Source organism: Nicotiana tabacum, chromosome 12 (genome assembly GCF_000715075.1).
Source record: "Nicotiana tabacum cultivar K326 chromosome 12, ASM71507v2, whole genome shotgun sequence".
Classification (NCBI taxonomy): domain Eukaryota; kingdom Viridiplantae; phylum Streptophyta; class Magnoliopsida; order Solanales; family Solanaceae; genus Nicotiana; species Nicotiana tabacum.
Window position 1 is genome coordinate 16,011,028 of NC_134091.1, and position 27,910 is coordinate 16,038,937.

General features: G+C 39.0%; 1 protein-coding gene across 6 annotated transcripts; it reads right to left on the reverse strand.

The window, feature by feature from the left end:
* Window positions 1-14,192: 14,192 nt before the first annotated feature.
* LOC142166804 (uncharacterized) lies at window positions 14,193-27,820 on the reverse strand. Of its 6 annotated transcripts, none has more exons than XR_012697213.1 (4): window positions 16,718-26,834; window positions 15,859-16,161; window positions 14,560-14,735; window positions 14,193-14,444 (listed from the first exon to the last, which is right to left on the reverse strand). XR_012697213.1 is itself a non-coding variant. In XM_075226192.1 (4 exons), exons 1-4 carry the CDS (start codon window positions 27,363-27,365, stop codon window positions 14,324-14,326), a joined length of 684 nt encoding a protein of 227 aa, XP_075082293.1. In that variant the 5' UTR covers window positions 27,366-27,820; the 3' UTR covers window positions 14,193-14,323. The 6 variants fall into 5 exon arrangements, 2 of the variants coding, with proteins under 2 accessions (XP_075082293.1, XP_075082292.1); XR_012697214.1 differs by lacking the exon at window positions 16,718-26,834 and adding an exon at window positions 26,862-27,816; XR_012697215.1 differs by lacking the exon at window positions 16,718-26,834 and adding an exon at window positions 26,843-27,806.
* Window positions 27,821-27,910: the final 90 nt, after the last annotated feature.

Genomic DNA, 27,910 nt, shown 5'->3' on the forward strand with positions numbered 1-27,910 from the left:
AATTATTATAATAATTAATTCATGCTTTAAAATAATTTATAATTTTTCAAGTAAGCAAGCAAATAATTAATTTGACGACGTATAGACACTCATCACCCCGCCTATACGTCGTTCACATACAATTCACATAACAAATAATTTAAGGGTTCTATTCCCTCAAGTCAAGGTTAACCACGACACTTACCTCGCTTTGCAAATTCCAATCAATTATTCAACCATAGCTTTTCCTTTTAATTTTGCCTCCGAAAGCTTCAAATCTATTCACAAACAATTCGATATATTCAATACTAATTATAGGAATTAATTCCATATGAATTTACTAATTTTTCGGATAAAAATCCGAAATTCATTTAAATATTCGACAGTGGGACCCACATCTCAAATCCCGGAAAAACTCACGAAATCCGAGCACCCGTTCCGATACGAATTCAACCAAACAAAAATTGTCCAATTCCGATATCAAATGGACCTTCAAATCTAAATTTCTCGTTTTTGGAAGATTTTAGAAAGATCTGATTTTTCTTCCATAAATTTACGGATTCATGATATAAACGAGTATGGAATCATGAAATATAATCAATATAGGATAAGGAACACTTACCCCAATGTTTCCCGTAAAAATCGCCCAAATATTCGCCTTAACCGAGCTCAAAATGACCAAAATGAGTAAAAATATCGGACTCTTTGATATATACACTGCCAAGGCATTTCCGCACCTTCGGTTAATGGGTTCGCACATGCGAGCTTGCATCTGCGAGAAAAATCTCACATCTGTGAAATGGGGCTACCAGGCGAGGCCTCGCACCTGCGGAGGAAAAATGCGCACATGTGCTGCCTTTGCTTCTGCGATCATTTGGACCGCTTCTGCGGATGCGCGGGTGCGTGCAGGTTTCCGCACCTGCAGACTTTTGCCCAGCCACGCCCGGGCACATCTGCGATCGAAGGCTCGCTTCTGCGAGCTCGCACCTGCGAGAAAAATCCGCAGGTGCGATTAGAGCAGAAGGAAAAATAGAGATTTTACTTAAGTCCAATTCTTGATCCGATTTCAATCCGTACCACTCTCGGGGTACTCGGGACCCCGTACGAATATACCAACAAGTCCAATAATATAATATGGACTTACTAGAGGTCTCGTATCACGTCAAGCAATGCTGTAATTACAATTCACACCCCGATTCGAACTTTGAGTTTTAAACTTTTCAATTTGCAAATCTCGTGCCAAAACATATTAAATGAATCCGGAATGACTTCAAATTTGGTACACAAGTCATAAATGACATAACAGAGCTGTTCAAATTTTCAGAATCGGATTCCGGCTCCGATATCAAAAATTCAACCCCGTGGTCAAACTTGAAAATCTTTAGCCTTTAAATTACTAGTTTCCGTTAAATGGTCATAACTTGAGCTAGGGACCTCCAAATTAAATTCCGGGCATACACCCAAGTCCCAAATCACGATACGGAGCTACCAAAACTGTCAAAACACTGATCCGGGTCCGTTTGCTCAAAATTTTGACCAAAGTCAACTTAGTTGAGTTTTAAAGCTCTATTTCACATTTTAATCTATTTTCACATAAAAACTTTCCAAAAAATTTTACGGACTGTGCACGCAAGTCGAGGAATGATAAATGGTGATTTTTGAGGTATTAGAACACATATTTAAAGATGACATTTTGGGTCATCACATTCTCCACCTCTAAAACAAACGTTCGTCCTCGAATAGAGTTAGAAAAAAGTACCTGAGCTGGTGAATAAGTATGGATATTTACTCTGCATGTCCGACTCGAACTCCCAGGAAGATGCCTCTACCGGCTGACCTTTCCATTGCACCCTAACTGAAGGATAACTCTTTGACCTCAACTGTCGGACCTGCCGGGCTAGAATAGCCACCGACTCCTCCTCGTAAGTCAAATCTTTGTCCAATTGGACTGAGCTGAAATCTAACACATGGGATGGATCACCATGATATTTCCGGAGCATAGACACATGGAACACCGGATGAACCGCTGATAAACTAGGTGGTAATGCAAGCCTGTAGGCTACTTCACCCACCCTTTCAAGAATTTCAAAGGGTCCGATATACCTAGGGCTCAACTTGCCCTTCTTTCCGAACCTCATTACACCTTTCATAGGTGAAACCCGTAGCAATATTCTTTCTCCAACCATGAATGCAATATCAGGAACTTTACGGTCGGCATAACTCTTTTGCCTAGACTGAGCTGTGCGAAGTCGATCCTGAATAATCTTAACCTTATCCAAGGCATCCTGTACCAAATCGGTACCCAATAACCGAGCCTCTCCAGGTTCAAGCCAACCAACTGGCGATCGGCATCGCCTTCCATATAATGCCTCATATGGAGCCATCTGAATGCTCGACTGGTAGCTATTATTATAAGCAAACTCCGCAAGTGGCAAGAAATGATCCCATGAACCTCCAAAGTCTATAACACAAGCGCGGAGCATATCTTCCAATATTTGAATAGTGTGCTCTGACTGTCCGTTTGTCTATGGATGAAATGTTGTACTCAACTCCACCCGCGTACCTTACTCACGCTGTACAACCCTCCAAAAATATGAGGTAAACTGCGTACCTTGATCTGAAATAATAGACACGGGCACACCGTGAAGGCGGACAATCTCACGAATGTAAATTTCAGCTAACCTCTCTGAAGAATAGGTAACTGCAACTGGAATGAAATGTGCTGACTTGGTCAACCTGTCCACAATGACCCAAACTACGTCAAATTTTCTCTGAGTCCGTGGGAGCCCAACAACAAAATCCATAGTGATATGCTCCCACTTCCACTCAGGAATTTCTAACTTCTGAAGCAAACCACCAGGTCTCTGATGCTCGTACTTAACTTGCTAACAATTCAGACACCGAGCTACATGTGCAACTATATCCTTTTTCATTCTCCTCCACCAATAATGTTGCCACAAATCTTGATACATTTTGGCAGTACCTGGATGAATAGAATACCTGGAACTGTGTGCTTCTTCAAGAATTAATTCACGAAGCACATCCACATTAGGCACACAAATACGACCCTGCATTCGTAGAACCCCATCTTCCCCCACAGCAACCTGTTTGGCATCACCGTGCCACACCGTGTCCTTAAGGACAAGTAAATGAGGATCATCATACTGCCTCTCTCTGATGCGCTCATATAAAGAAGACCGAGCGACTGTGCAAGCTAGAACCCGACTGGGTTTTGAAACATCTAACCTCACGAACTGATTGGCCAAAGTCTGAACATCTGTAGCTAATGGCCTCTCACCAACCGGAATATACGCAAGACTAACCATACTCACAGCATTTCTACTCAAAGCATCGTCCACCACGTTGGCCTTTCTGGGGTGATACAAAATGGTGATATCATAGTCTTTCAACAACTCCAACCATCTTCTCTGCCTCAAAGTAAGATCTTTTTGTTTGAACAGATACTGAAGGCTACGATGATCAGTAAATACCTCACATGAGACACCGTAGTGGTAATGCCTCCAAATCTTCAGCGCATGAACAATGGCTGCCAAATCTAAGTCATGAACAGGATAATTCTTCTCGTGAACTTTCAACTTCCGCGACGCATATGCAATTACCTTGCCATCTTCCATTAATACTGCACAAAGCCCAATGTGAGATGCGTCACAATATATCGTATATGATCCTGAACCTGTGGGTAATACCAATATTGGCGCCGTAGTCAAAGCGGCCTTGAGCTTCTGAAAGCTCATCTCACACTCATCTGACCATCTGAATGGGACACCTTTGTGGGTCAATCTGGTTAATGGGCTTGCTATAGATGAAAACCCTTCCACGAACCGACGATAATAACCTGCTAAACCCAGGAAACTTCTAATCTCTGTAACTGAAGTAAGTCTAGGCCAATTCTGAACAGCCTCAATCTTCTTAGGATCCACCTTTATGCCTTCTGCCGATACCACATGCCCCAAAAAAGCAACTAAGTCTAACCAAAACTCACATTGTGAAAACTTGGCATATAACTGATTATTCTTCAAAGTGTGAAGCACACTTTGAAGATGCTGCTCATGCTCCTCTCAACTGCTGGAGTAAATTAAGATATCATCAATGAATACAACCACAAAAGAGTCCAAATAAGGCTTGAACACCCGATTCATCAAATCTATAAATGCCGCTGGGGCATTTGTCAACCCAAATGACATCACTAGGAATTCGTAATGCCCATACCGAGTTCAAAAAGTTGTTTTAAGGACATCAGAGGCCCTAATCTTCAACTGATGGTAACCAAACGTCAAATCGATCTTCGAAAATACCTTGGCACCCTAAAGCTGATCAAATAAGTCATCAATTCTTAGCAGCGGATATTTGTTTTTGATAGTGGCCTTGTTCAACTGCCGATAGTCTATACACATCCACATAGAGCCATCTTTCTTCTTTACAAATAATACTGGTGCACCCTAGGGCGAGACACTGGGCCTAATGAATCCCTGGTCAAGCAAGTCTTGTAACTGCTCTTTCAATTCTTTCAACTCTGGCGGGGCCATACAGTATGGTGGAATAGAAATGGGCGGAGTGCCCGGAGCCAAATCAATACAGAAGTCAATATCTCTGATGGGTAGCATCCCCGGCAGACCTGCAGGAAATACTTCTGAAAATTCACGAACAACTGGTACTGAGTCCATAGAAGGGACATCCGCACTGGGATCGCAAATATAAGCCAAATAGGCTAGATACCCTTTCTCTACCATACGCCGAGCTTTCATATAAGAAATAACCCTGCTGGCAGAATGGCCAGGAGTTCCTTTCCACTCTAACCAAGGTAACCCCGACATAGCTAGGGTCACTGTCTTGGCATGACAATCCAATATAGCATGATAAGGAGAACCCCAATCCATACCTAAGATGACATCAAAATCTACCATATCAAGAAGTAGAAGATCCACACTAGTCTCAAGATTACCAATAGTAACCACACACAAACGATAGACATGATCTACTACAACAGAGTCTCCCACAGGTGTAGATACACACACACAGAAGTACTCAGAGAATCACAAGGCACAACCAAATATGAAGCAAAATAGGAGGACACATAGGAATAAGTAGATCCTGGATCAAATAGAACTGAAGCATCTCTATGAAAAACTGGAATAATACATGTGATCACAACATCAGATGACTCGGCCTCAGGCCTAACTGGAAAAGCATAAAATCGGGGCTGGGCCCCACCACTCTGAATTGCGTCTCTAGGACGGCCTTTAACTGGCTGGCCTCCACCTCTAACGGTCTGACCTCCACCTTTAATTGCCTAACATCCACCTCTAATGGCCTGACCTCCCCCTCTAGCTGCCTGACCCCTACCTCTAGCTGGCTGAGTAGGCGGTGAAGCAACCGGTGCCAGTATGATGGCACGAGAATCTTGCCAAAATCTGTTACTCGCCTATCTAGGGCAATACCTCCTGATGTGACCAATGTTTCCACACTCATAACACATATCCTGATGTCATGGCTGCTGAAGCTGAAGCTGACCCAAATGGGCCGGATAACCATTGTAGTAACTCTAGAGTGGTGATGCACTGATAGGAGCTAAATGTGCACTGAATACTGGCTGTCCAGAGTAAGGCATAATAGGACCGTGACTCCCTGAAGCATCGGGAGATACATGAAGTGCTGAATGAAAAGGTCTGGAAGGATGACCCCTGCCAAAATTTCCCCTGCCTCCAGACGAGGCACCACTGAAACCACCGAAGTGATGAGGCCTCTTATCGGACCTCTGCCCTCTCTCCTGTGCAAGAACCATCTCGATCCTCCTTGCGACATTAACAGCCACCTGAAAAGAAATCTCACTTCCGGTTTCCTTGGCCATCTGAAGTCTGATAGGGTGAGTGAGTCCTTCAATAAACCTCTTCACTCTCTCTCCCTCTGTAGATAGTAAAAGGAGAGCATGACGGGCCAAATCCACAAACGAGACTCATACTGAGTAACAGTCATACTTCCCTACTGTAGACGCTCAAATTGCTTGCGGAATTCCTCTCTCAGTGTGATAGGGAGGAACTTCTCCAGAAATAGATGAGAGAACTGCTCCCAGGTAAGTGCGGGTGATCCGACTAGTCGAGTCAATGTATAATCTCTCCACAACCTCTTGGCGGAACTCGTCATCTAAAATACAGCAAAATCGACCCCATTGGTCTCAACTATACCCATGTTCCACAGTACCTCATGGCAGCGTTTAAGATAATCCTGTGAGTGCTCAGAAGGTGTACCACTGAAATGTACTAGAATGAGCTTGGTAAACTTATCCAGTCTCAATAAGGCCTCAAAAGACATGGGGGGCCTATCATCGATCTGTGTCGCAACAACTGGCTGAACTACCCCAACTGGCGGGGCTGCTGGAGCCTGATTCTGGGGAGCCATCTGCTCCAGAGCGGGAGTAGTGGGAGTTTGTGCTCCTCCCCCAGCCTGTGAGACGGCTGGTGCCACTGGAAATGTACCATTCTGGGCCACGCCCTCCATAAGACTTACCAAATGGACTAGAGTGTCCTGAAGTACTGGAGTGGCTATGAATCCTTTCGGGACCTGAACTGGTCCAGCTGGTACATTCTGAACTGGAACCTCCTCTTGAAGGTCCACCTGAGGCTCTACAATAGGTGCAGCTGCTTGAGCTTTGGACTGAGCTCTACCTCGGCCTCTGCCTCGACCTTTAGCACGACCTCGGCCTCGACCTCTACCCCTGACCATAGTTTCCACCGGGGGTTCTGGTCCCTATCCATCGGTAGAGGTATTACGTGTTCTCACCATCTACGAGAGAATAAGAGTAGAATGGTTCAATCATCGATGATAGAATAAAATCGCACGACAGAATAAGAAAGAAGTGATATTGTTCCTAAACTTCATAGCCTCTGAGAGATAAGTACAGACGTCTCTGTACCGATCCTTCAGACTCTACTAAGCTTGCTCGTGACTCGTGAGACTTATGTAACCTAGTGCCCTGATAGCAACTGTCACGACCCGAAATTTTAACCTTCGGACCATGATGGCGCCTAACATTTCACTTGCTAGGCAAGCCAATGTTAGAATAATATTATCCATTTTTAAAACAATTTTAAGTATATTAATAGTAAGGAAACAAATGCGGAAGCAAAGTTTGAAATATAATGAATAATCCATAAAAACAACGGTGTCTAAATACTATCCTAGAATTGGTGTCACAAGTGCACCAACTTCTAAAATAATACAAATAAAGGTCTGAACAAAATAAAGTTATCTGAAAATAAACACACAGCTAAAGTAAAATAGATGGGGACTTCAGAACTGCGGACGCCATACAGTTATACCTCAAGTCTCCTCCAAGTAGCTGAAATTCGAGCAAGTCTATGGTACGCCGTTGGGACCAACTCCAAAATCTGCACAAGAAGTGCAGAGTGTAATATCAGTACAACCGACCCTATGTACTGGTAAGTGCTGAGCCTAACCTCGACGAAGTAGTGACGAGGCTAAGGCGGTTCACTTACATTAACCTGTACGCAATATTAATGACAACAACAAATAATAGAAATAAAACAGGTAACTCATTTATAATAGTTGAAGCCAACTCGGCGGTCATAATCCATTATTGTTTCACCCAATTCTGTTGCAGCGTGCAACCCGCTCTCACAATATATTCACATTCATTTCTATTGCAGCGTGCAACCCGCTCTTATAATATATTTGTTTTAATCAAGTCTGTCATATATTTATTTCAATCAAGTACATATATAGACTTTTAAATAAGTCTTTTGTGGCGTGCAATCTGATCCCCCAATATTGACTTTTAAATAAGTCTATTGCGGCGTGCAATCCGATTCTCCAATATGGACTTTTAATAAGTCTGTTGTGGCGTGCAACCCGATCCTCCAATATGGACTTTTAATAAGTATGTTGCGGTGTGCAACTCGATCTTCCAATATGTACTTTTAATAAGTCTGTTGCGGCGTATAACCCGCTCCTCAAACATATTCAATTATCAATCCTTATAGAAGAAATTTCCCCCAATAAATGCAACAATTAATATAAAATTATAAGATAACAAGCATACAATAATTATGATTTAATTATGAAACAAACAAAGGCAAATAGCAAATTATTATGGAAATCAGAGAGAAAATATACAGTTTAATATTTAATATGCTAAATATCAAATAACAATTACGGCACATAATTCAAACATGTAACAATTAATGCAGGAATTCAAGAATTAATATTTGACAAAGAATAGGAGAGAAACAATTATTATAATAATTAATTTATGATTTAAAATAATTTATGATTTTTCAAGTAAGCAGGCAAACAATTAATTTGACGACGTATAGACACTCGTCACCTCGCCTATACGTCGTTCACATGCAATTCACATAACAAATAATTTAAGGGTTCTATTCCCTCAAGTCAAGGTTAACCACGACACTTACCTCGCTTTGCAAATTCCAATCAATTATTTAACCACAGTTTTTCCTTTTAAATTTACCTCTGAAAGCTTCAAATCTATTCACAAATAATTCGATATATTCAATACTAATCATAGGAATTAATTCCATATGAATTTACTAATTTCCGGATAAAAATCCAAAATTCATCTAAATATTTGACAGTGGGACCCACGTCTCAAATCCCGGAAACACTCACGAAATCCAAACACCCGTTCCGATACGAGTTCAACCAAACAAAAATTGTCTAATTCCGATATCAAATGGACCTTCAAATCTAAATTTCTCGTTTTTGGAAGATTTTAGAAAAATCTAATTTTTCTTCCATAAATTCACGGATTCATGATATAAACGAGTATGGAATCATGAAATATAATCAATATAGGATAAGGAACACTTACCCAATGTTTCCCGTAAAAATCGCCCAAACATTCGCCTTAATCGAGCTCAAAATGACCAAAATGAGTAAAAATATCGGACTCTTCGATATATACACTGCCCAGGCATTTCCACACCTGCGGTTCCTGGGCTATCACATGTGAGCTCGCATCTGCGAGAACAATCTCGCATCTGCGAAATGGGGCTGCTAGGCGAGGCCTCGCACCTGCGGAGGAAAAATGCGCACCTGCGCTGCCTTCGCTTCTGTGATCATTTGGTCCGCTTCTGCGGACGCGCGGGTGCGGGCAGGTTTCCGCACCTGCGGCCTTTTGCCCAGCCACGCCTGGGAGCATCTGCGATCGAAGGGCCGCTTCTGCGAGCTCGCACCTGCGAGAAAAATCCGCAGGTGCGATTACAGCAGAAGGAAAAATACAGATTTTGCTTAAGTCCAATTCTTGATCCGATTCCAATCTGTATCACTCTCGGGGTACTCGGGACCCCATGGAAGGTCGTGGGAGCGTATTCCACGGGAAGAATGTATGAGTATGACCTATAGTCACTTAAATGATCAGGGATTGAGAACAAGCATGGAGATTGTGGTACTATCGCTAATTTGAGAAATTATGCCTGAAGGGCGCTCTATTCAGTTGGTTGAGAATTGTGAAATTTTGTTTCGAATTCGATGGTTGTTCTTGCGTGTCATAGGAAAAGGGGTCATTGTGGATCCTGGAAGATTATTTACCCAAGCGTGATATGATAAAAAAAATCGGTTTGAGGTCTGTTGATGGGTCCAAATGTGGATGTGTACTCTACACAGCAAGGGTGTGTTCATGCAGTATAACATTCATTATGGAAGAATATTCGGGCGTGGGATGTTAATTTTGTTGCCAACTATTTCATGTGGTACTTTATAGTGCCGTGTGGGCTGTGGGGCGGCTTGATTATTTGTACAATGTGTTGAGGTCCCCCACAACGGTGGTATTATGTAAGCATGGTGGCTCTCGAGATGCAGATCATATATCGCACCTTAGTTGTGTTTGGGTTTTATAGCGTATGATGCTACCCGTCCCCCCAGGATTCATATTATGCACTTGGCGTGCTTATGGTTGATATTCAGGAATTCGTGAGTATAAGCGTTACGGTTCGAGGTGTGTTTTACTTAGATTATTAAGTGTGGATCGGGTGGCACGCCGCCACGGGTATCATATGTGAATTGGGTTGCATGCCGAAATAGCGTGATGTTGAGCACAGTTCCCTATATCTATTCATGTGTGTTTTGCCCACATTTTCTAAGAAAGATTCATGAAATCTTTTCAGTTGTTAAATTAGTTACGCGAGTTGAGTAGCTCTTTCCAGAGTTCATTTTTCCTTATATATCATATTCGAGTTTGTAGCCAATTGGCGCATTGTTGGTGTCATACGAGATCCTGGTCAGTGTTTGAAGTGGATTATTGCATGTGTAGCTTATACTGGGTGAGACGAGACTACTAGACCTGAAATAAGTGCAATCAGATTTATATAAGGTATATTAAAGAACAAATATCGCTATTCAATTCAGAATGAGGTGATGGTCCTTGTCTGGAGGAGAGACTCTATGATTTGTTAATTCGGTAGTTGGTTATGAATTTCTACACATCTCTTCCGTCGTGGTAGCATTTCAAGAGTTGGAGCATGCTTTATATGCGTCATGAGGTAAGTTGTGGGCATCGGATTTGTGGAATTTCGGCTAGTGCTATCAGAGGATGTTATTATGGTTATGTGAATTATGCGGTGCATGGTGTGGATTTAGCAAAGGTATGCAACCATGTATTGGTGCATCATGTAGTGATTGATACGGTGTTCGGATGATGGAAACAGGCCTGGCGGAGAATTTCGGATGTTGGAATTGGGCTCTAAGGCTTATTTGACAACAAAAAAAAGAATCTTTAGACTGGCTCGAGCTAGTGAGCTCAACTATTTTTGGTAGCATGGGTAGGTGCACGATGTGTAAAACAATGATTTCAAACAACAACTCCACAGCAGTTCTTAGCACGTTCGAGGACGAACGTATGTTTAAGTGCGAGAGAATGTAACGACCCGACCGGTCGTTTTGAGCTCTAGCGCGTCGTTTGGCGGTTTGAGACCCTAAGTAGCTTCACTTCAGGTATTATGACTTGTACATGTGGTCGGAATTTAATTTTGTAAAGTTCGGAGTTGATTTGGAAAGAAAATTCTCATTTCGAAAGCTTTAAGTTGGAAGAATTGACTAAGGTTGGAATTTTTGAGTAAACGACCTTAGAATCGGGATTTGAAAATTTCAGCAGGTTCGTATGTTAATAAGTGTACGAGTCATATTATAAGTGATGTGGGTTCTAAGGAGAGCCCTAAGTCTAAGTCAAGTTATATATATCAAAGTTAGGTTTTGTGTGTACTCATTTGGAACTTTAGTCTATCATGTAATTTCCAACTTGACATAGATGGTGGACAACCTATCAAATGAAAGATCTTCGAGTCTAGTTTCTAACGCTTTAAACCGTTAGTCATTTGGATATTTCTACAAGGAGTTATGGACGTTTTAGTAAAAGGTATCCAGCAAGGGAAAACTTGTAATATGCGGTACAACCTGCACAGTGCAAGGTACAACTCGCTGAAGCACCTGTGCCTATATAAGGCAGTCATGGGCAGCAGCCATTTTTGGGGATTTTATTAAGCTAGGGATTGGTTCTTTCATGGTGGATTCGACCTTGGGGACTACTTAAGAATACAAGGTGAGTTTTTTTGGATATTTTAAGTTAATAACATCCTATTAACATTAATATTAACATCCTTCAATCTTTGAAATCCCTAGAAATCTTTCAAGTTGTTCAAGAATACCAAATTTCCCAAACATTGGAATTTTAAGAAAAAACTTCAAGAAGGTAATACTAATGCTTCAAGATCATTTCTTATGAGTCGGTGAGAGTAATTCTAATATTTATTTCAAGTTGTTATGGTTGGATAATTGATTTCATAAACCCTAGTTCATGGCATGAATAATGTTCTTGAGAAAATGAGGGAAAGATAAATAGTGTTCTTAGAAATGATATTAAAGGATGCAATGAACCTATGAAATCATTTTCTAGCTTAGTTGGAAGTGTTCAACTAAGTAATCACCAAATTAAATATTTTGAAAATGTTGGTTAAGGAAGACGATGAATAGTAATTTGGCGGTGTTGGAGAATTAATGTAGTATCATTTATGACTTCAAATGGGTATTAAATGATAAGAATGGAGTTGAATGTGCTAGTAAGTGAACCAATTAGACGATTTGAGCTGGAGGCTTGTAGCCAACTTGTGAGCCATAAATGGATATTGATAAATATTTTTGAGTCATATTTTGATTGTAATTGGGATTGTAATTGTAGATATCAAATTGTTGGTGGCGTATGAGCATTTTAATCAATGTTACAATGTCGGAAGAGGATTAAAAGCTTTTAAATGTTAATAAAGCGAAAGCGAGTTTTGGAGCATTGGGCGTCGGTCGAGTTATTTGAAAGGCTTGGGAGCCGGCTATGGAATTTCGGAGCGAGGTAAGTCTCTTGTCTAACCTTATAAGAAGGAATTTACCCCTAGGTGATTTAAATTAATAATTGTTGTAAATTATGGGGGCTACGTACGCACGAGGTGACGAGAGTCCGTGCGTAACTACTAATATTGCTATGTCCGGGTAGTTTAGGACTCAAATCATGAATTACTTGTGATAATTGCATCTTTCAGTTAATTGAATATTGGAATTTTTGTTGTAAATTGTTAGAGAAAAAAATAAGAGACTAAAATTTCACATACTTGTATTTTTGCTCAAATTATTTAACTGTTGCTATAAACTGTACATTATGGTGTGTAAATCTTAATAAAAATAAATATATTCTCATTCCGGAGTTACATAAGAAAATGTCATCCTTTCTTGTGGAGCGGGCCAAACACCTCGACAGTATAGATGCATCTATGGATCACGCCGTATGTCCCTCAACAGTGTACATGACACTCTGGATCGGGTTGTACGACCTCGATAGAAATTATTCCTAATAATAATAATTACACGATACTTTGATATTATATTGCAGCTTGTGAAGCTAATTGATAAATTGAAAAGTATTGGAATTGAAAGAATTAATTATCTCTGCTTGTTAAGGAAATTATTGTTAATCCTATAAATCATGTTGATTTAATATTTCTATTTTTCATATTATTGACCCTTAGTGAGTGTTAAAGTCGACCTCTCGTCACTACTTCTTCGAAATTAGGTTTGATACTTACTAGGTACACGTTGTTTACGTACTCATGCTACACTTGCTGCACATTTTTTGTGTAGGTACGTATATGTCTAGCGGCCTTGTGGGCGCAGAGGTGTGGTTAATGCGGAGACTTAGGTGAGTTACATTTTATATTATGATCTGCAGTCAGTAGAGTCTCCTTCAGAGTTATTTATATTTTTCCTGTCTAATTTGTATTCCGGACAATTGCTGTATTTTATTTTATATTCCTAGTAAATGCTCATGTACTTATGACACCGAGTTTTGGGAGTGATTATGGGTTGTTTAGTAATTTAGTTGCTAAGTTATTTATCACTTACTCTTTGAGTTCTATCTTTACTATTTAATTGAGGAAATTTTGATTTTAAAAATACTAAAATGGGTAATTAAATTAATTAGTCAAGGTTGGCTTGCCTGACAACGGTGTTAGGCGCCATCACAACCTTTAATGGATTTTGGGCCGTGACACTTATTTAGGGGAGCGGGGTTCTAACAGTCAAAATGATCGGTTGGGTCGTTACAACAATATTTCAAACTTATCTAAGGAAGCAATCCTAACACCAATTATTTTACATTATTTTTGAAAAATATATGTCGAGTTCCGAAAATTGAGAAAAAAATAAAGAAAGCACATTTGAGCCAAAAGTTCGCCATTAAGGGTGTGTTTGGTATAACGGAAAATATTTTTTAATAAAATATTTTCTTGGAAAAAAAGTAGTAATCTTACTCATTTTCCGGTATTTGGTACGCAAATTAAGGAAAATAAACTTTTCAAGAGTATTCATAAATTATAATTTAGATACGATAAACATGAAGCCATAAACTTTCGAACCAACAATCTTCCGAATCCACAAATTTTATAAACTTCTTAACCGCTAAACTTTCGAACTCGTAAACTCTATAATTGTTAAACCCGCAAACTTCCAAACACATAAACCTATGAACTCATAACTTTGGAACACGTAAAATTTCGAACCTGTAAACTGAAAAATAAAAAAGCCAGAACTGAAAATATAATAAAAAAAATATTTGGGGAGGGGGGGTTGGGGTTGGTGGTTTAGAAAAACGAAAAAACAGAAAATTGAAAATACATGCATGGTAACAAGAATTTTATACTTCATTAAGTTACATCTTTTTATAACACACAAATTGAATTACACTTTACATCAAACACAAATTGAATTTTACCCGTCATCTATAACAAATTAAAGCTTTAAAGTAAATACAAAGCTAAATAAAGACAATGATTTCTTGTGTGCTCCAAACAAATGATGTGCTACTCTGAGGTTTTGTTTGTATGAGGTGACTTGGAATCCCTGAGTCTTTTTTCTTCTGAAAGTACCTTCGCAAACTTGTCAAATATAATATAAATCAATTAATTAATTAACACGAAATACTTTTCTTGGTATTAGTATTACTATATACAACTATATAAGATGGTAATGTTCAGAAGAGAGTTGAATTACCTTTTCAAAGTTTCTTCATTTGTGCCACCATTTTTGCATTGTTCAGATAGGCCTGTTTGCAAATTTACCCTTGAAACTGGTTTCTTCAATAAAGTTTTCCCTATTTTAACCAATTTGTCCATGTTCTCTTTGGTTGCTATGTCAACAGAGGAATCTGTTCCAGTTAATGTGTCATCCTACAATTGATGAACAATATAATTATCTTAGTCAAGATAAAGTCATAAGATCTAAAACTTTCCTCTCTTTTTTCCAATATTATATTTGAAAGAGTTTGACTAATATACACGGCACTAGTATACAAAAACTTTATATTATTAGGTCGCTCAAAAGCTAATTACAACTAATTTTTTTATTGCAAGCATGAAATGGTATAACTTGCAAAACATGATAAGCAACATGATACAACAGATAGTATAACAACCTTTTACGCTATTAAAGTATAATTAAGTTCTATTTGAAAATAGGTGGATCTCCAAACAAAGCAGCTTCAACTATATGTCGACTAAACAACATCAACAGCAACAACGACCCAATGAAATTTCACTAGTGAAGTTTGGGGAGGGTAGAGTGTACGCAGACCTTACCCCTACCCCAAAAGGGTAGAGAGGCTGTTTCCGATAGACCCTCGGCTCAAGAAGACGAAAAGACGACGAAAAGAGGCAATATATTAAAATGTATTAAAAGGTTATTCAATCAATTGTTTTTATGTAGCAAACCAAGACAACCCACAATCAAGGAATAGAAGCTACCATCCCCGGGGAGATTCTATTATCTCTCTACCCAACTTCTCATCTAACAGCAAAGAAATTCAGTGGCGGAGGCAGGATTTTCACTAAAGAGGTTAAAAAAAATTAAATAATTTAAAGAGACTGTGGCCAATGGGAATTAAACGAGCAACCTCACAAAGGTTTTGAACCCCCTTGATCACTGAGCTATGCTTTTGGATTGCGTTAAGGGGATACAAAATATAATATATAGAAGCATAAAACGAATTTTGCCTGATATGTATAGTGTACCCCTTCCGTACCCTAAATCTGCCCTTGCCAAGAATAAGATAGTTAAGACACTCAAGTTGTCGAATGATTTAGGATCAAATGGGAAAATCAATCTGAAGAGAGAACCTCAATAAGATAAGTTAATCGGAGTTCCTGAAAGGAGTTCCCACCATTTAATTGACCCTTACAACCTTAGTTGGTCTTAGGCAACAAAGATCAACTTTAAGGACGAAAAGGGCTATCCATCTATTAATACCAATCAGTACTTCTTAGAATTTTTATTTTTAGGCTTATATAATTGTACCTGAATACGAAGGTAATTTTCTTCAGAATGAAGAGCTTGGAAAACAACAGAAATATGAAGATCAACCATATCACCACTGGCTTAAGTAAAAACATCCACAATTGGAGTTGAACCTCCATTAAGAAGCCAACCCAAGATACCCCATTTGGATGCAATTTTAGCATTATATTTCTGTTCCACTTTTGCTGATCCAGTGCCTATAGATATCACCAAAAATCTTCTGTAATCAATGGGTTTGATTGGGAAGAAATCTGGGTTTCCAGTCATTATTTGATGGGTCACTTGGCTTGTAGCAACAAGGGCCTGAAATAGCAATTACCAAATCATATACTCCTATATAGATTTCCAACTATACAAACCTCACATGTAAGGGGGGAAAGAAAAAGAGAAAGAAGGATATACATAATGCGTTTGGTATGGCAGAAGTCATTTTTTGAAGAAAACAAAAATGATATGAACTATTTCTTAGAAAGAATTTATGGTGTGTTCGATTGGAGAGTGAATTATTTTTTCAAAAAAATATTTAGGAATATTAAAGTTGATAGTAATATCAGCAAATCTGAGATGTTTCGATAAAATTTTGAATTATAAAAATTAATAATAAGTTCAAGAGCGGGATAAAAATCAAGAATTGAGATAATTGGGAAGGGAAATGGCTTCCGCACAAAAGTGAGGAAAGTCATTTTCCCTCTTTAATTTGATGGAGAATATTCTCTCCGTAAAATTTTCCATAGCAACCAAACTTCAGAAAATGACTTATTTTCTTGTAAACATTTTGGCCATCTGCTAAGTTCCAAATTCTGATCCATAGTGACCATTGAAGGTACATTATTGAGCAAGGGAAATTCAGAAGCATTACCTTCATTTGTAAACTGTTTTTGATAGAAGTCCACTGCAGCTGTAGCCAATTGCTCCTGGTCTTCAATCCATACCCCACTGTCACTTTTGATCCTATTCAGTTGCAATTTCTTTCTTTTGCCATTGACATGATTGTGAAAGAAACTTGTATTCCTATCTCCTTCAGCAAACCAAGTCATCCCACCTTTTTGCTTCCAATACTGCTCCTCAATATTCAAGTATTTCTTCAATTCAGATTGAGCCTTTTGAAGCACAATCTTATTCTCAATTGTAGGCTTTTCTTCAAACAACATCTCCTTCACCCTAACAATGTCCTCAAAAATAGCCAATTGCTTGAAGATATCACCAAATGTTTTCCTACTCCATTTTGAGAGTGCTGCCTTCACCCTCTTGATATTCTGCTTGAACATCAAAAACTGATCCCCTATGAAATCAGCTTCCCAATTCTGCCTCACCACATCCATAAATGTAGCATGTTTTGTCCAAAAGTTCAAGAATCTGAAAGGCTTGACAAAATTGGTTGTCTACACTCCACATGTCATTAGCAATGGTGCATGATCTGATCCAGTTCTGATTAAATCATCAACTTCAATAGTTGGCAACATGTTATGAAATGGAAAATTCACAAAAATCCTATCCAATCTCTTGAATATACACTCAGGATTGGATCTCTCATTCCACCATGTGAATGGACTTCCTTTGTACCCTTGCTCAAACAAACCACGAGTTTATACAAAATGAAAAATCCTCATATTCAGGAGGGTGTACTGGAAGTCCCCCTATTTTCTCATCTTCATGCAATATCACATTGAAATCCCCTCCTACCAACCATGGTAATTCTATATCACTTGCTAAATAATACAAGTGATCCCACAAATTCAACCTCTCAATTGCTGGACATTTTGCATAAACAAATGTCATCATAATGTGCTGCCCCATGTCATGGTGAAACACTCTCACAGTCACCTGTTGCTCAGTATCCTCCACTAATTCCCATTCCACCACTGCATCAAAGAACAACCATATTTGCCCATTAATATTTGTATAAGCAGTCTCCATATTCAACCTCCTTTTATATCTATCAATGAATCCCCTCTTTTAAAAAGGCTCCATCAATGCAACTACACAAAAATTATGCTCCTTATTCATGTTGATCACCCTAGGAAAGGCCTGTTGTGTATTCACAGACCTTATGTTCCATATTAATGTTTTGATCATCATCATTTAGATAGAGAAGCTGCCCTCATGGGCATTATTCTTGAAGGTTGTGGTGGATATTTACTTTGATTCTTCTTAGTTTTTTTTTACCTCCTTTAGCACTAGTTGTGGGTGATAAATACCCTTCCCTATCCATTTTTTGAAGTTTTCTGCAGTTGATTCATCATCTCCTTCATCCTCTATTGGATTTGGTCTCAATAAGTCTTCATCAATTGGTGTCACATTGTGTGTAACTAAATCATGTAAATGTTGTAGAGGAGTCTTAATTGGAATATTAAGATGTAGTTGCATGGTTTGATCAGTGCCAGATTCCATAGGCACTTCCTCTATTTCCCCAGATGCTCTTGGAACAATTGCCCGCTCATCAGCCTGTTCATACTCCTTGAATTGTAGCTCATGGACATACACCGGAACACCATCTACATAGGCCAAAATCTCTCCAGTGGCTCTAAGGTTGGGGTTTACTGTAGCTGCCTCATCAGGTGAACCTAGCTTTAGGCCTGGCGTCGCCCGCCTAACGTCCGGGGAGCCTGGCTTTAGGCCTGGCGTTGCCAGCCTATCGCCAGGTGAGCCTGGCTTTAGACCTGGCGTCGCCAGCCTATCGCCAGGTGAGCCTGGCTTTAGACCTGGCGTCGCCAGCCTATCGCCAGGTGAGCCTAACTTTAGGCCTGGCGTCGCCAACCTATCGCCAGGTGAGCCTGACTTTAGGCCTGGCGTCGCCAACCTATCGCCAGGTGAGCTTGGATTGTTATCCTTCTTCATCTTGTCTTCTATTGTCTTTTTTTTTGCCCAGCTGATCATTCTTAACCTCAACTGCATTGCTCCATAAGACCTTTGTAGAGTTTACCTCATCAAGATCCTCCATCTGCCCAGCATCTTTAAATGTTTGAGATGGAATCGCATGACAAGATTGGTTTGTAGTCACATTGAGTTGTTTTAGATCCTCTTTGCTAGTCCCAAACCTTCTATGAACCCAATCAATTGTGAACTGAATCCCAGAAGGAGTAGGACCATCTTCAGACCTGAAGACTGGTTTTTTCCCCACCAAAACCAGTTGGTTGTTCTCGTTTATATCACTTTGTTCCTCCTCTAATACTGCAAATTTATTCCTTGTTTGAACCTTGTTTGTCTGATCTTCTTCGACCTCCATCAGTGCAAAGTTATTGTGTACCTGCTATACACCAGCATTCACTGGCACGATTGCATTGCCAGTTTGCCCATGTACCTGGGTTTTGTTATTTTTGTTGGTTCCCTGATTATCCCGAACTTCCTTCCACTGAGCACCTACGTTCCCGATTACTTTTCCACTCGTGAGAATCATTAAAGGGGTAATGTGATTTTTGGTTTTTCCTTGTTCATCAGCAGCAGAATTCCAGTTGTTCAACTTAGCAAGATCATTCCTTTTCTTGCTGCTTCGATTCTCAATAAGCTCGGGGTGCAAACGCCAATATTCAATTTCATCATGTCCTTGTAGTTTACACTCCTTACAATATTTTGGTAGCATGTCATACTGAATTCTCACCCATTCTGTTCAAACACCACCAGAAGCTTCATCATCAATATCCAATCGCACCTTTTTAGGTAGTTCGGCCAACAAATCGACAAGAACTTTTACTCTTGCGCAACTCGGCCTAGTTTTGTTTGTAGTTGCTACGTCAAGACACACTGACCTTCCCATAGCTGTATCCAAAGAAAACAGAGTTTCCTTTACAAAAAAGGTAGGCAGCAGTCCAGGAAAAGAAATCCACGCCATCGCCATTGGAGTTTCTTCACCCGCCTTAAATTTTGCATCGTAGATAAGAGTATGCAATTGGTATTCGTACCCATATTTGGCTTTGATGTAGTACGTACTCTTCGCTGTGAAATCGAGGAAATCTTGCCATAGAGTTAATCTAATTAACACATGACGATCTCTAAGGAATCCGATATTACACTCACCTTTGATACCACATTGAGTTGGAATTATTCGGCGAAGCTCGTGAATCTCCGGAGAACCATATCAAAGCTTGCCAACGATAGCATATTGGAGGCCTTCAATCACGTTCATTCTATCTACTTCTGCCTCTGTGAATCACGTTGTTGTATGTTGTTGTGCAATGCTGGGGGAGGGCAGACCAGCCGAAAAATCTGGCTGGTCACCGGCCATTGTGGCCATTGAAGCCTAAAGCTCCAGCTTGTCCGCGATGAACAGTGATGAAGTCACTGTTTATGGTACTGTTTGGTACTATTCACTGCTACAGTGACGGCGGAAATTTGAGAGAAAAATTCTAGAGAGAGAATTGTTTTAGGTAGTCTTGGTTCGTAAAGATTCACATCGCGACTCCAACTTTTTTTTAAAAATAAGATTTCCCGGGTTGGCTGGGGAGTTGTATTTCAGTAAAGTAAGGAATACAAGAGGGGATATATCCTTAACCTCCAAAATACAACACACGGATAAAAAAGTTATCCTTCAAAAAACTAGGAAGGGGAATTTTGTGCATCTCTCACCCAGTCCAAAATAAAGATCCTAACTAACAAAAAAATTTGCTTTATCCTAGGCATTTGGTATTTGTCTAATTGAAATGGGCCTTTGACAGTTTTTGGAAGCTGCTGGAAAGAGAAATAGTAGGATTCCTCTGTTGATGTAGCAACAAGTTTAGCAAGGGAATCCGCAACTTGATTGGCCTCCCTATAGCAATGTATAATATTAACATTAGCCTGCTCCAATATATGAGAAGTGTACTCTATAATGTTGTTCATCTTGTAGTTATAAACTCTCTTCTCCTTCAGCATATTAGTCACAATCATGGAGTCTAATTCTAGAGTAAAATCTGTGTATCCATGTTCAATACACCAATTTACTCCAAACCAAGCTGCTTGAGCTTCTACTTAGTTGTTGCTACTGCACCGAGTAGGGATAGAGTAGGCCATAACTATGTCGCCATCATCATTCCTTAGAATCCCACCCATTCCAGCCATGTTATTCGCCTTTAGGAAGCTGTCATTAGTATTTAGCTTGAAAGTGCCTATTCCAGGTTTGTTCCAGAGAACTATGGTGATTCTTGGGATAGGATATAACTTCATTAGGTTGTCACAGAGATTATTCCAGGGAAGAGAGCTTGCAGTTCGGAAAGGCTTTTGATATAGCTGCTCCGACTATCCAACAAATTGTGTTGGCCCATTTTGAATAAGTTGAACTTCTTTTGATTGCCATATTTACACGAGCATCTTTCTTTCCAAATAGTCCAGTAGATGATACTTGGAGTGATTTGTAGCAGAAGTTTATGGACATCGTTCAAGGCCTTAACCTGCCACCAATTATTAATGGTAAATCTAACTGACCTCTGATGATGCGTTAAGCCCAATAGGGAACCTATTAGTTTCCAAATATAACTAGCTGCCTCTTCTTCCATGAAAACATGTTGAATAGTTTCACTTTTGGGAGATGAGCAACAGTTACATCTAGAAACCATTGGTTTCCCAAAGTTGACAATAACATCATCAAAAGGTAGTTTTCTGTTTCACAATCTCCAAGTAAGAAAAGAAATTTTAAAAGGAATAGAAGAGTGCCATACCTTGCTTAAGATTAGTTCTTTAGGTTTTCTAGTTCTGATCATTTCAAGAGCTGTTTTGTGGGAGTAGTTTCCATCCTCTGACAAGTTCCAAAATATTTTGTCTGGAATTGTCCTATTAAGTTTGTGAATATTCCACTCCTCATTTTGTATGAAATCCTTGACTAGAATCTTAGTGATTTTGTTAGTCACGGGTACTAGAGCTGCTAGAGGACCTTTATGAGTCCAATTATCCCAACAGAAGCTACAATCACCTGAATTAACGTGTCATACCATGTGATTTTTAGCATTCTTTCTAACCTTGGTCATATGTTTCCAGGAATGTGAGTTCCCAGAAGCTCATTGTTTAGCATTAGGGTGAGCTCTAATGCAATACTTGTGTTGATGAAATTGGCCCATAGAGAAGGAATAGCTCTAAATCTCCACCATCTTTTGGTGGCTAATACTTCACTGATATCTTCCATTCTTCTTATGCCTATGCCTCCTTCATCTGTATGAAAGCTAAGATTTTTCCAAGACCGCCAGTGGTACTTTCTTTGATCCCCACTACTACCCCAGAAAAAATTGGCAAAATGTATTTCAATAAGATGAAAGGTAGCTTTAGGAGGGGACATAATAGAGAGAGTGTATATAGGTATAGATTGTAGAACATTCTTGATTAACACCATTCTACCTCCAGGAGAAATTATGTTACCCTGCCAACCATTGAGTCTTTTTATTACCTTGTGAACCATATTATCAAAGTAAGCAATTTTCTTTCTACCAATATACAAAGGGCATCCAAGGTAAGTAACAGGGAAGTCCTTGTCAAGAAAGCCTGTGCATTGTCTCATTCTATTGATCCCGGAGGCACATATTTTAGGGGCCGTTAGGAAGAAGCTCCTATCCCTATTAACTAGCTGACCAGAGCTCTCCTCATAATCCCTTATCACCTTCATAATCATATTAATAGAAGTGGTACTTCCACTGTTAAAGATGATTAATAGTAGGACCTCTAGAAGGCATCGAGAAAGGAATGAAGTTGTTGTTCCGATTGAGATTATTCGGGGATCTAGATAAAACTTCAACCGCAAGAATAAAAAGATAAGGGGAAAGAAGATCCCCTTGCTTTAAGCCTTGAGAAGAAGTGAAGAAGCCATTTCTGGAGCCATTAATAATTATAGAGTACCAAACCCCAGAAATAATGTTCTCGACTAACTCTATCCAAAGTTCAGAGAATCCATATCTCCTAAGAACTGATGTTATAAATAACCAAGACATTCTATCGTACACTTTGGCCATATCCAGCTTAATAACAATGTTACCGCCCCGATTATTCTGGGAAATACTTTGAATGATTTTCTGAGCAAGAAGAACATTCTCTGTGATCAACCTATCCTTCACAAAACCAGTTTGATTGTCGGAGATAAGCTTAGTCACAAGGGGTTTAAGTCTAAGAGAGAGGACTTTGGAGTAAATCTTGTTGGTGAAGTTAGAGAGGCTAATAGGTCTAAATTCCAAAAAAGTGGCGGGGGCATCAACTTTAGGAATCAAAACAAGACAAGTGTGAGAATAGAACTTGGTGAGCTTCTTTCGAAGAAAAAATTCTCTAACAAAGGCAATGATATCATACTTGATAATATCTCAGCAATGTTGAAAGAAAGTACCATTATAACAGTCTGGGCCAGTAGTGCTATCAACACTTAAGTTAAAGATTGCTTCTTTGATCACTTCTTCACTAGGAATTGCAGTCAGTTTGATATTTTCTTCTTCAAAAATACAATTAGGGATGCAGTTAAGGATACCGGGGTTGAGAGTAGGCTTTGGAAGATTGAATAGAGACTCAAAATGATGCACGACAACATTGGCAATGTTCTTCTCTTTCTTAATCCATTTCCCTCTATGGTTCTTAATCCTGTTCAACTGTTGTTTCCTTCTCCTTTACCTGAGAAGGCTATGGAAGTACTTGGTATTGGTATCTCCGTCATCAAACCATCTAGTATGAGTTTTCTATTTAAGGAGAGACTCTTGCATACTCAATCATTTAATATATTCAACATGTGCTTTATTCGATTCTTCCATGCTATTATAAGAGATGGTAGCAGCATCCATATCCTCAAATATTTGGACTTTTTCCTCCCATTTTATAATCAGATCATTGATGTCCCCAATCTCTTCTCTAGACCACTGGCTCAATCTCCTGCTAAGAGGCTTCATTTTAGATTGTAAGATCCACATATGATTGCCAATTATATTGGACTACCAGACTTCTTTAACAATGTCTAGGAAGCCCTCTTGATTAACCCAGAAATTAAGAAACTTGAAGTAACTGACGTGGCTTTGGTTAGTGTTAAAGCACTTCATGAGTAACGACCCATGATCAGAGACAGTTCTCGCCAAGTGTCTCACTGTAGTGATCTGGATCATCTGAGCCCACATGTCATTAATAAATATCCTATCAAGTCTTTTCCAAATTCTCTTGCTATGCCTTCTATTATTGCACCATGTAAACTTAGAACCAGAAAAACCAACATCAGTCACCCTAAAATTGTCCATACAGTTATTAAAATCCAAGCTTCTATGAACCCTATGAGGCCTTCCTCCTAGCTTTTCATCTGGATCGGTAATGACATTGAAGTCCCCTCCAATACACCAAGGACCATCAACATTAATATTGTCTTGTTCAAGGCTATCCTAAAGGTCTTTTCTATCAGTTGAAGTGTATTTTGCATAAACTGCTGAAATATAAGAATTGTGGTTGTTAATACCATCTTCGAACTTTATGGTAATATGTTGTTCATCCTCGGCTATCAATACAGAGTGACAGTTGACATTCCAGAAGCACCAAATTTGACCATTGCAGTTAGAGATACAATGTGGAAATCCAAGAAACTTCCTGTAACCGTCAAGTTTTTCATTATTCACAAAAGGCTCAAAGATGGCCACAAATTGTGTCTTGTTTATGTTGATCAAATGTTTAAGCCTATGAATGGCTTTCTTAGATCTCACCCCTCTAATGTTCTAAAAAATTGTACTAATCATTAGAACTAGTTGGGGATATATCCTCTTGTTGTTTCCTTTTCTGTAAAGGAGTAGCTTTATTCAAGTGCCTTTTTCCATTTTTCCTATTTTGGATTCTTCCTCTTTCCTCGGTAGCACATGTTTGATATTTGTTGTTTATCTTGTCTTGGAGACTTTTGTTAATCTCCCGAGTATTTGATTTTGTTTACTTGAAGCAGTTAGAAGTTGTCTGTCTAAGAAGATCACTAGTAACATCATCGTTGTTCTCAGTCGGATGGATACATTTGGGAAAATTCAGTTCAACAAACAAATTCAATCCCGGTTGATTAATAATATCCGATGGTAAAGTGGATGAACTAGAGATATCACTGACCATATTAGCACTCCTAATTGCTAGCTGATGTTCTTGATCAACCCTTGTGTTGGTGTCAGTCTCCCCTGGCTTACCCTTTTCATGCCTTCTATCTTCTTTAGAAATGTTTGGAGCTTCAACAATATTTGTAGTAGGATTATTATCCATAATAATTGTTTGTACCTGCTGTTGGTGACTATGTTTCCCCTGATCACTCTAACTTTGGATACTCTCTTTGATCTCGGATAGGGACTGTTCACTTTGAATAGAATTGGTGGCTTTTGCTATCCTTCTTTTGCTATTTTCCTGCAGTTGTACTGGTTTGAATATAACTTTGCTTCTTATTTTTTTGGCATTTTCTTAACTTTCTTCTTTTTTTTCCTTCCTCTTGCTTAGTCGCTCTGTAACTGAAGGTCTTGCTTATAGTCATATTGTTAGTGTTAACTCGTGTTATCTCAGCTCTTTGTTGGTTCCCATTACCCTTCTTCTTATTAGCTACATCTTTACCATTTGTACTCCCTTTTACTATAGAACAATGTGCCTCAATTTTTTATTCAGTAATTTGTTTAGATGATTCAACAACTATTTTGCTCGTAGGCACCTCTCTTTTCTTAACTTTAATATTAGAATTCTGTTTTTCCACACCCTTAACAACTTTTGTAGCATTTTGCTTTGCCACATCCTTCTTTTGGCCTACATTGCCTTCACTATTCTCTTTCTGATAGCATCAAGGACACGAATAGAGTTTTGGAAGCTCCAAGGCCATTTACAAGATTTCAAGCTAAAGAGTTGCAGACTAAGGTTGTTGGACTTCAATGGCAAATAAAGAAACTTTTAATTGTAGAGGAAGAGCTCAAGCCCAAAGTAGATGAATTATCCAAGTTTTACAATTATTTGGTAATTCAAATTGAAGTCCAAGAGGAGGAAGATTGGACCACCAAATCAACCCTTGAAGTCCACCAAAGGGGCTCAAAATGATCTTAAAAGAGGTCCAAAAGGGGGTGTTTCAAAAAGAGCCCAATTGAAGTCCAAACCAATGGCCCAAACTAGTAGTTTTAAGGTCCAAATCTTCCCCAAAGGGATTTGGCCGCCCCACCTAATTTTAATGACTTTTCTCACTCCTTAGCAACCACCATACCTAATTGTAATGACTTTTTATGCCTTAGCAGTCACCCTACCTAATTTTAAGGACTTTTTATGCCTTAGTACTCCCATAAATAAGGAGTTCTTCTCATTCATTGAGACACTTCATTATTGATTAAGTATATCATACTTTGAGAGTTGTTTTGAACCTTTGTTACTTGTGCTTTGAGATTTATCTTTCAACATTTACTAGTTCATAGTTCAAGATAGTAAGATTACTTCTCTATTGTGATATCTTTAATTCCTTTGTGGTATTCTTAGAAGGCGATTAATACTAGTTATTAATTGTTGTCTCAAGTTACTCGTAAAACGGTCAAGATCCGAATCTATTATTTTGATTTGCTTTTAAGTAAATGCGTTTGATTTCTTCAATGAATCAAGACGTTGTTGTTTTGATCTTGTCAAGGCTATAGAACTTGCGTTCTTGGAAGTTATTGGAATTCTTTCCTTGAATTTTTCCATATCCTTTATTTTCTGCCCTTTAGTTCTAGTTGTTCAATTCCTTATTGTTATTGCTTCTGTTTGCAATAGAATCATATTTTCAGCATACTTCTACAGTTCTTTTTTTTCTCAAGAACTCTACAATTCATCATATTGTGCCCAATTTTCCTACAATGAATGCAGTACTTAGGAATGTTTTCGTATTTAATTTTTTGCGTATACCCTTTCAGAGGTGAATTCTCATCGTCAGAGCCCACCCATACACTACTAGGTAGGGGTTTCGTTAAGTCTATTTCGACCCTAACCTTAACTATACTAGGCCTTGTTCTACCATGAGTAGCAACATCTAAGGCCAACGGAGTGCCAACATTACTGACAATTTTTTTAACATAATGCCATTTATGCATATTGAATGGTATACCTGGAAGAAGTACCCATACCAGAACAATTGGAATGTCTTCATCCGGCTTAATATCCAACGACCATTTTTGAAGCCACATTTGTAATCCTTCAATTTCGATCACCCTCCCGTACCATATAGAGTTGAAGTCATCTTCATTGTTGAAGTCTATGAAAATATTGTAGTTGTCATTGACTCCAATCTTAGCAGCACCTTTAATTGAAAAAAGTTCTCTGAAACTGGACCTTAACCTTTCGATTTGAGGACGGAGCTTCAGAAACCTACCGGCAATAGTTAATTTGCATTCTTCAGCCATGATTTCATAATAGTCTTTAGCTTTAAAAATCATCGCCGACATCCCATTGTGAGTAGTTTGTCTAGCAATCACTGAATCTCGAGGGGTCGTTGGAGTAGCTGTTGCGGTAGATACTGTGGTGCCATAAGTTAATTTTCCAGCAATTGCTTCAGCAGTTGGAGTCGTCGTACCAGGAGGTTCATACTGGCTGTCAGTACGCGCCCTTTGGACACTGTCCGACCGCTCCATGAGGTGGAGCGTAGGGTTGACGCGTCTAATATGTTACCGTTAAGGGCCAAAGTTAGTAATTGTACGGAGAGAAAAAAAGTCTTTTTTTTGGCGTTTTGATTTTTAGCTCATCGCGACTCCAACTCGTTATTGGTATTAAGGTGTTGCTGACTTGCTGTTTGTGGTTGTTAAGCACTTAAACTTAGGTTGTTTTCAAAAGCCAAGAACTTTTGTAATAAAAAAAATTGTACTCCAATTAATTCCCTAAACTTCACATATGCAAAAACTCCTAGCAGCCATCAATTAAGGGGCCGTTTGGTATGAGGTATAAATACAAATAGTGCTAGGATAAAAATTTAATACCACCTTAATACTTTGTTTGGTTAGCAAACCTGGGATAAATTATCCCGAGATTAACATTAATACAAGGATAACTTATACTTTGTAGGGAGTGGGGTAATTAGTGTCGGGATAACTTATACCTTCTTAGAAATTATGCAAATGTCATTTTTACTATATACAACTATAGAAGATGGTAATGATCAGAAGAGAGTTGAATTACCTTT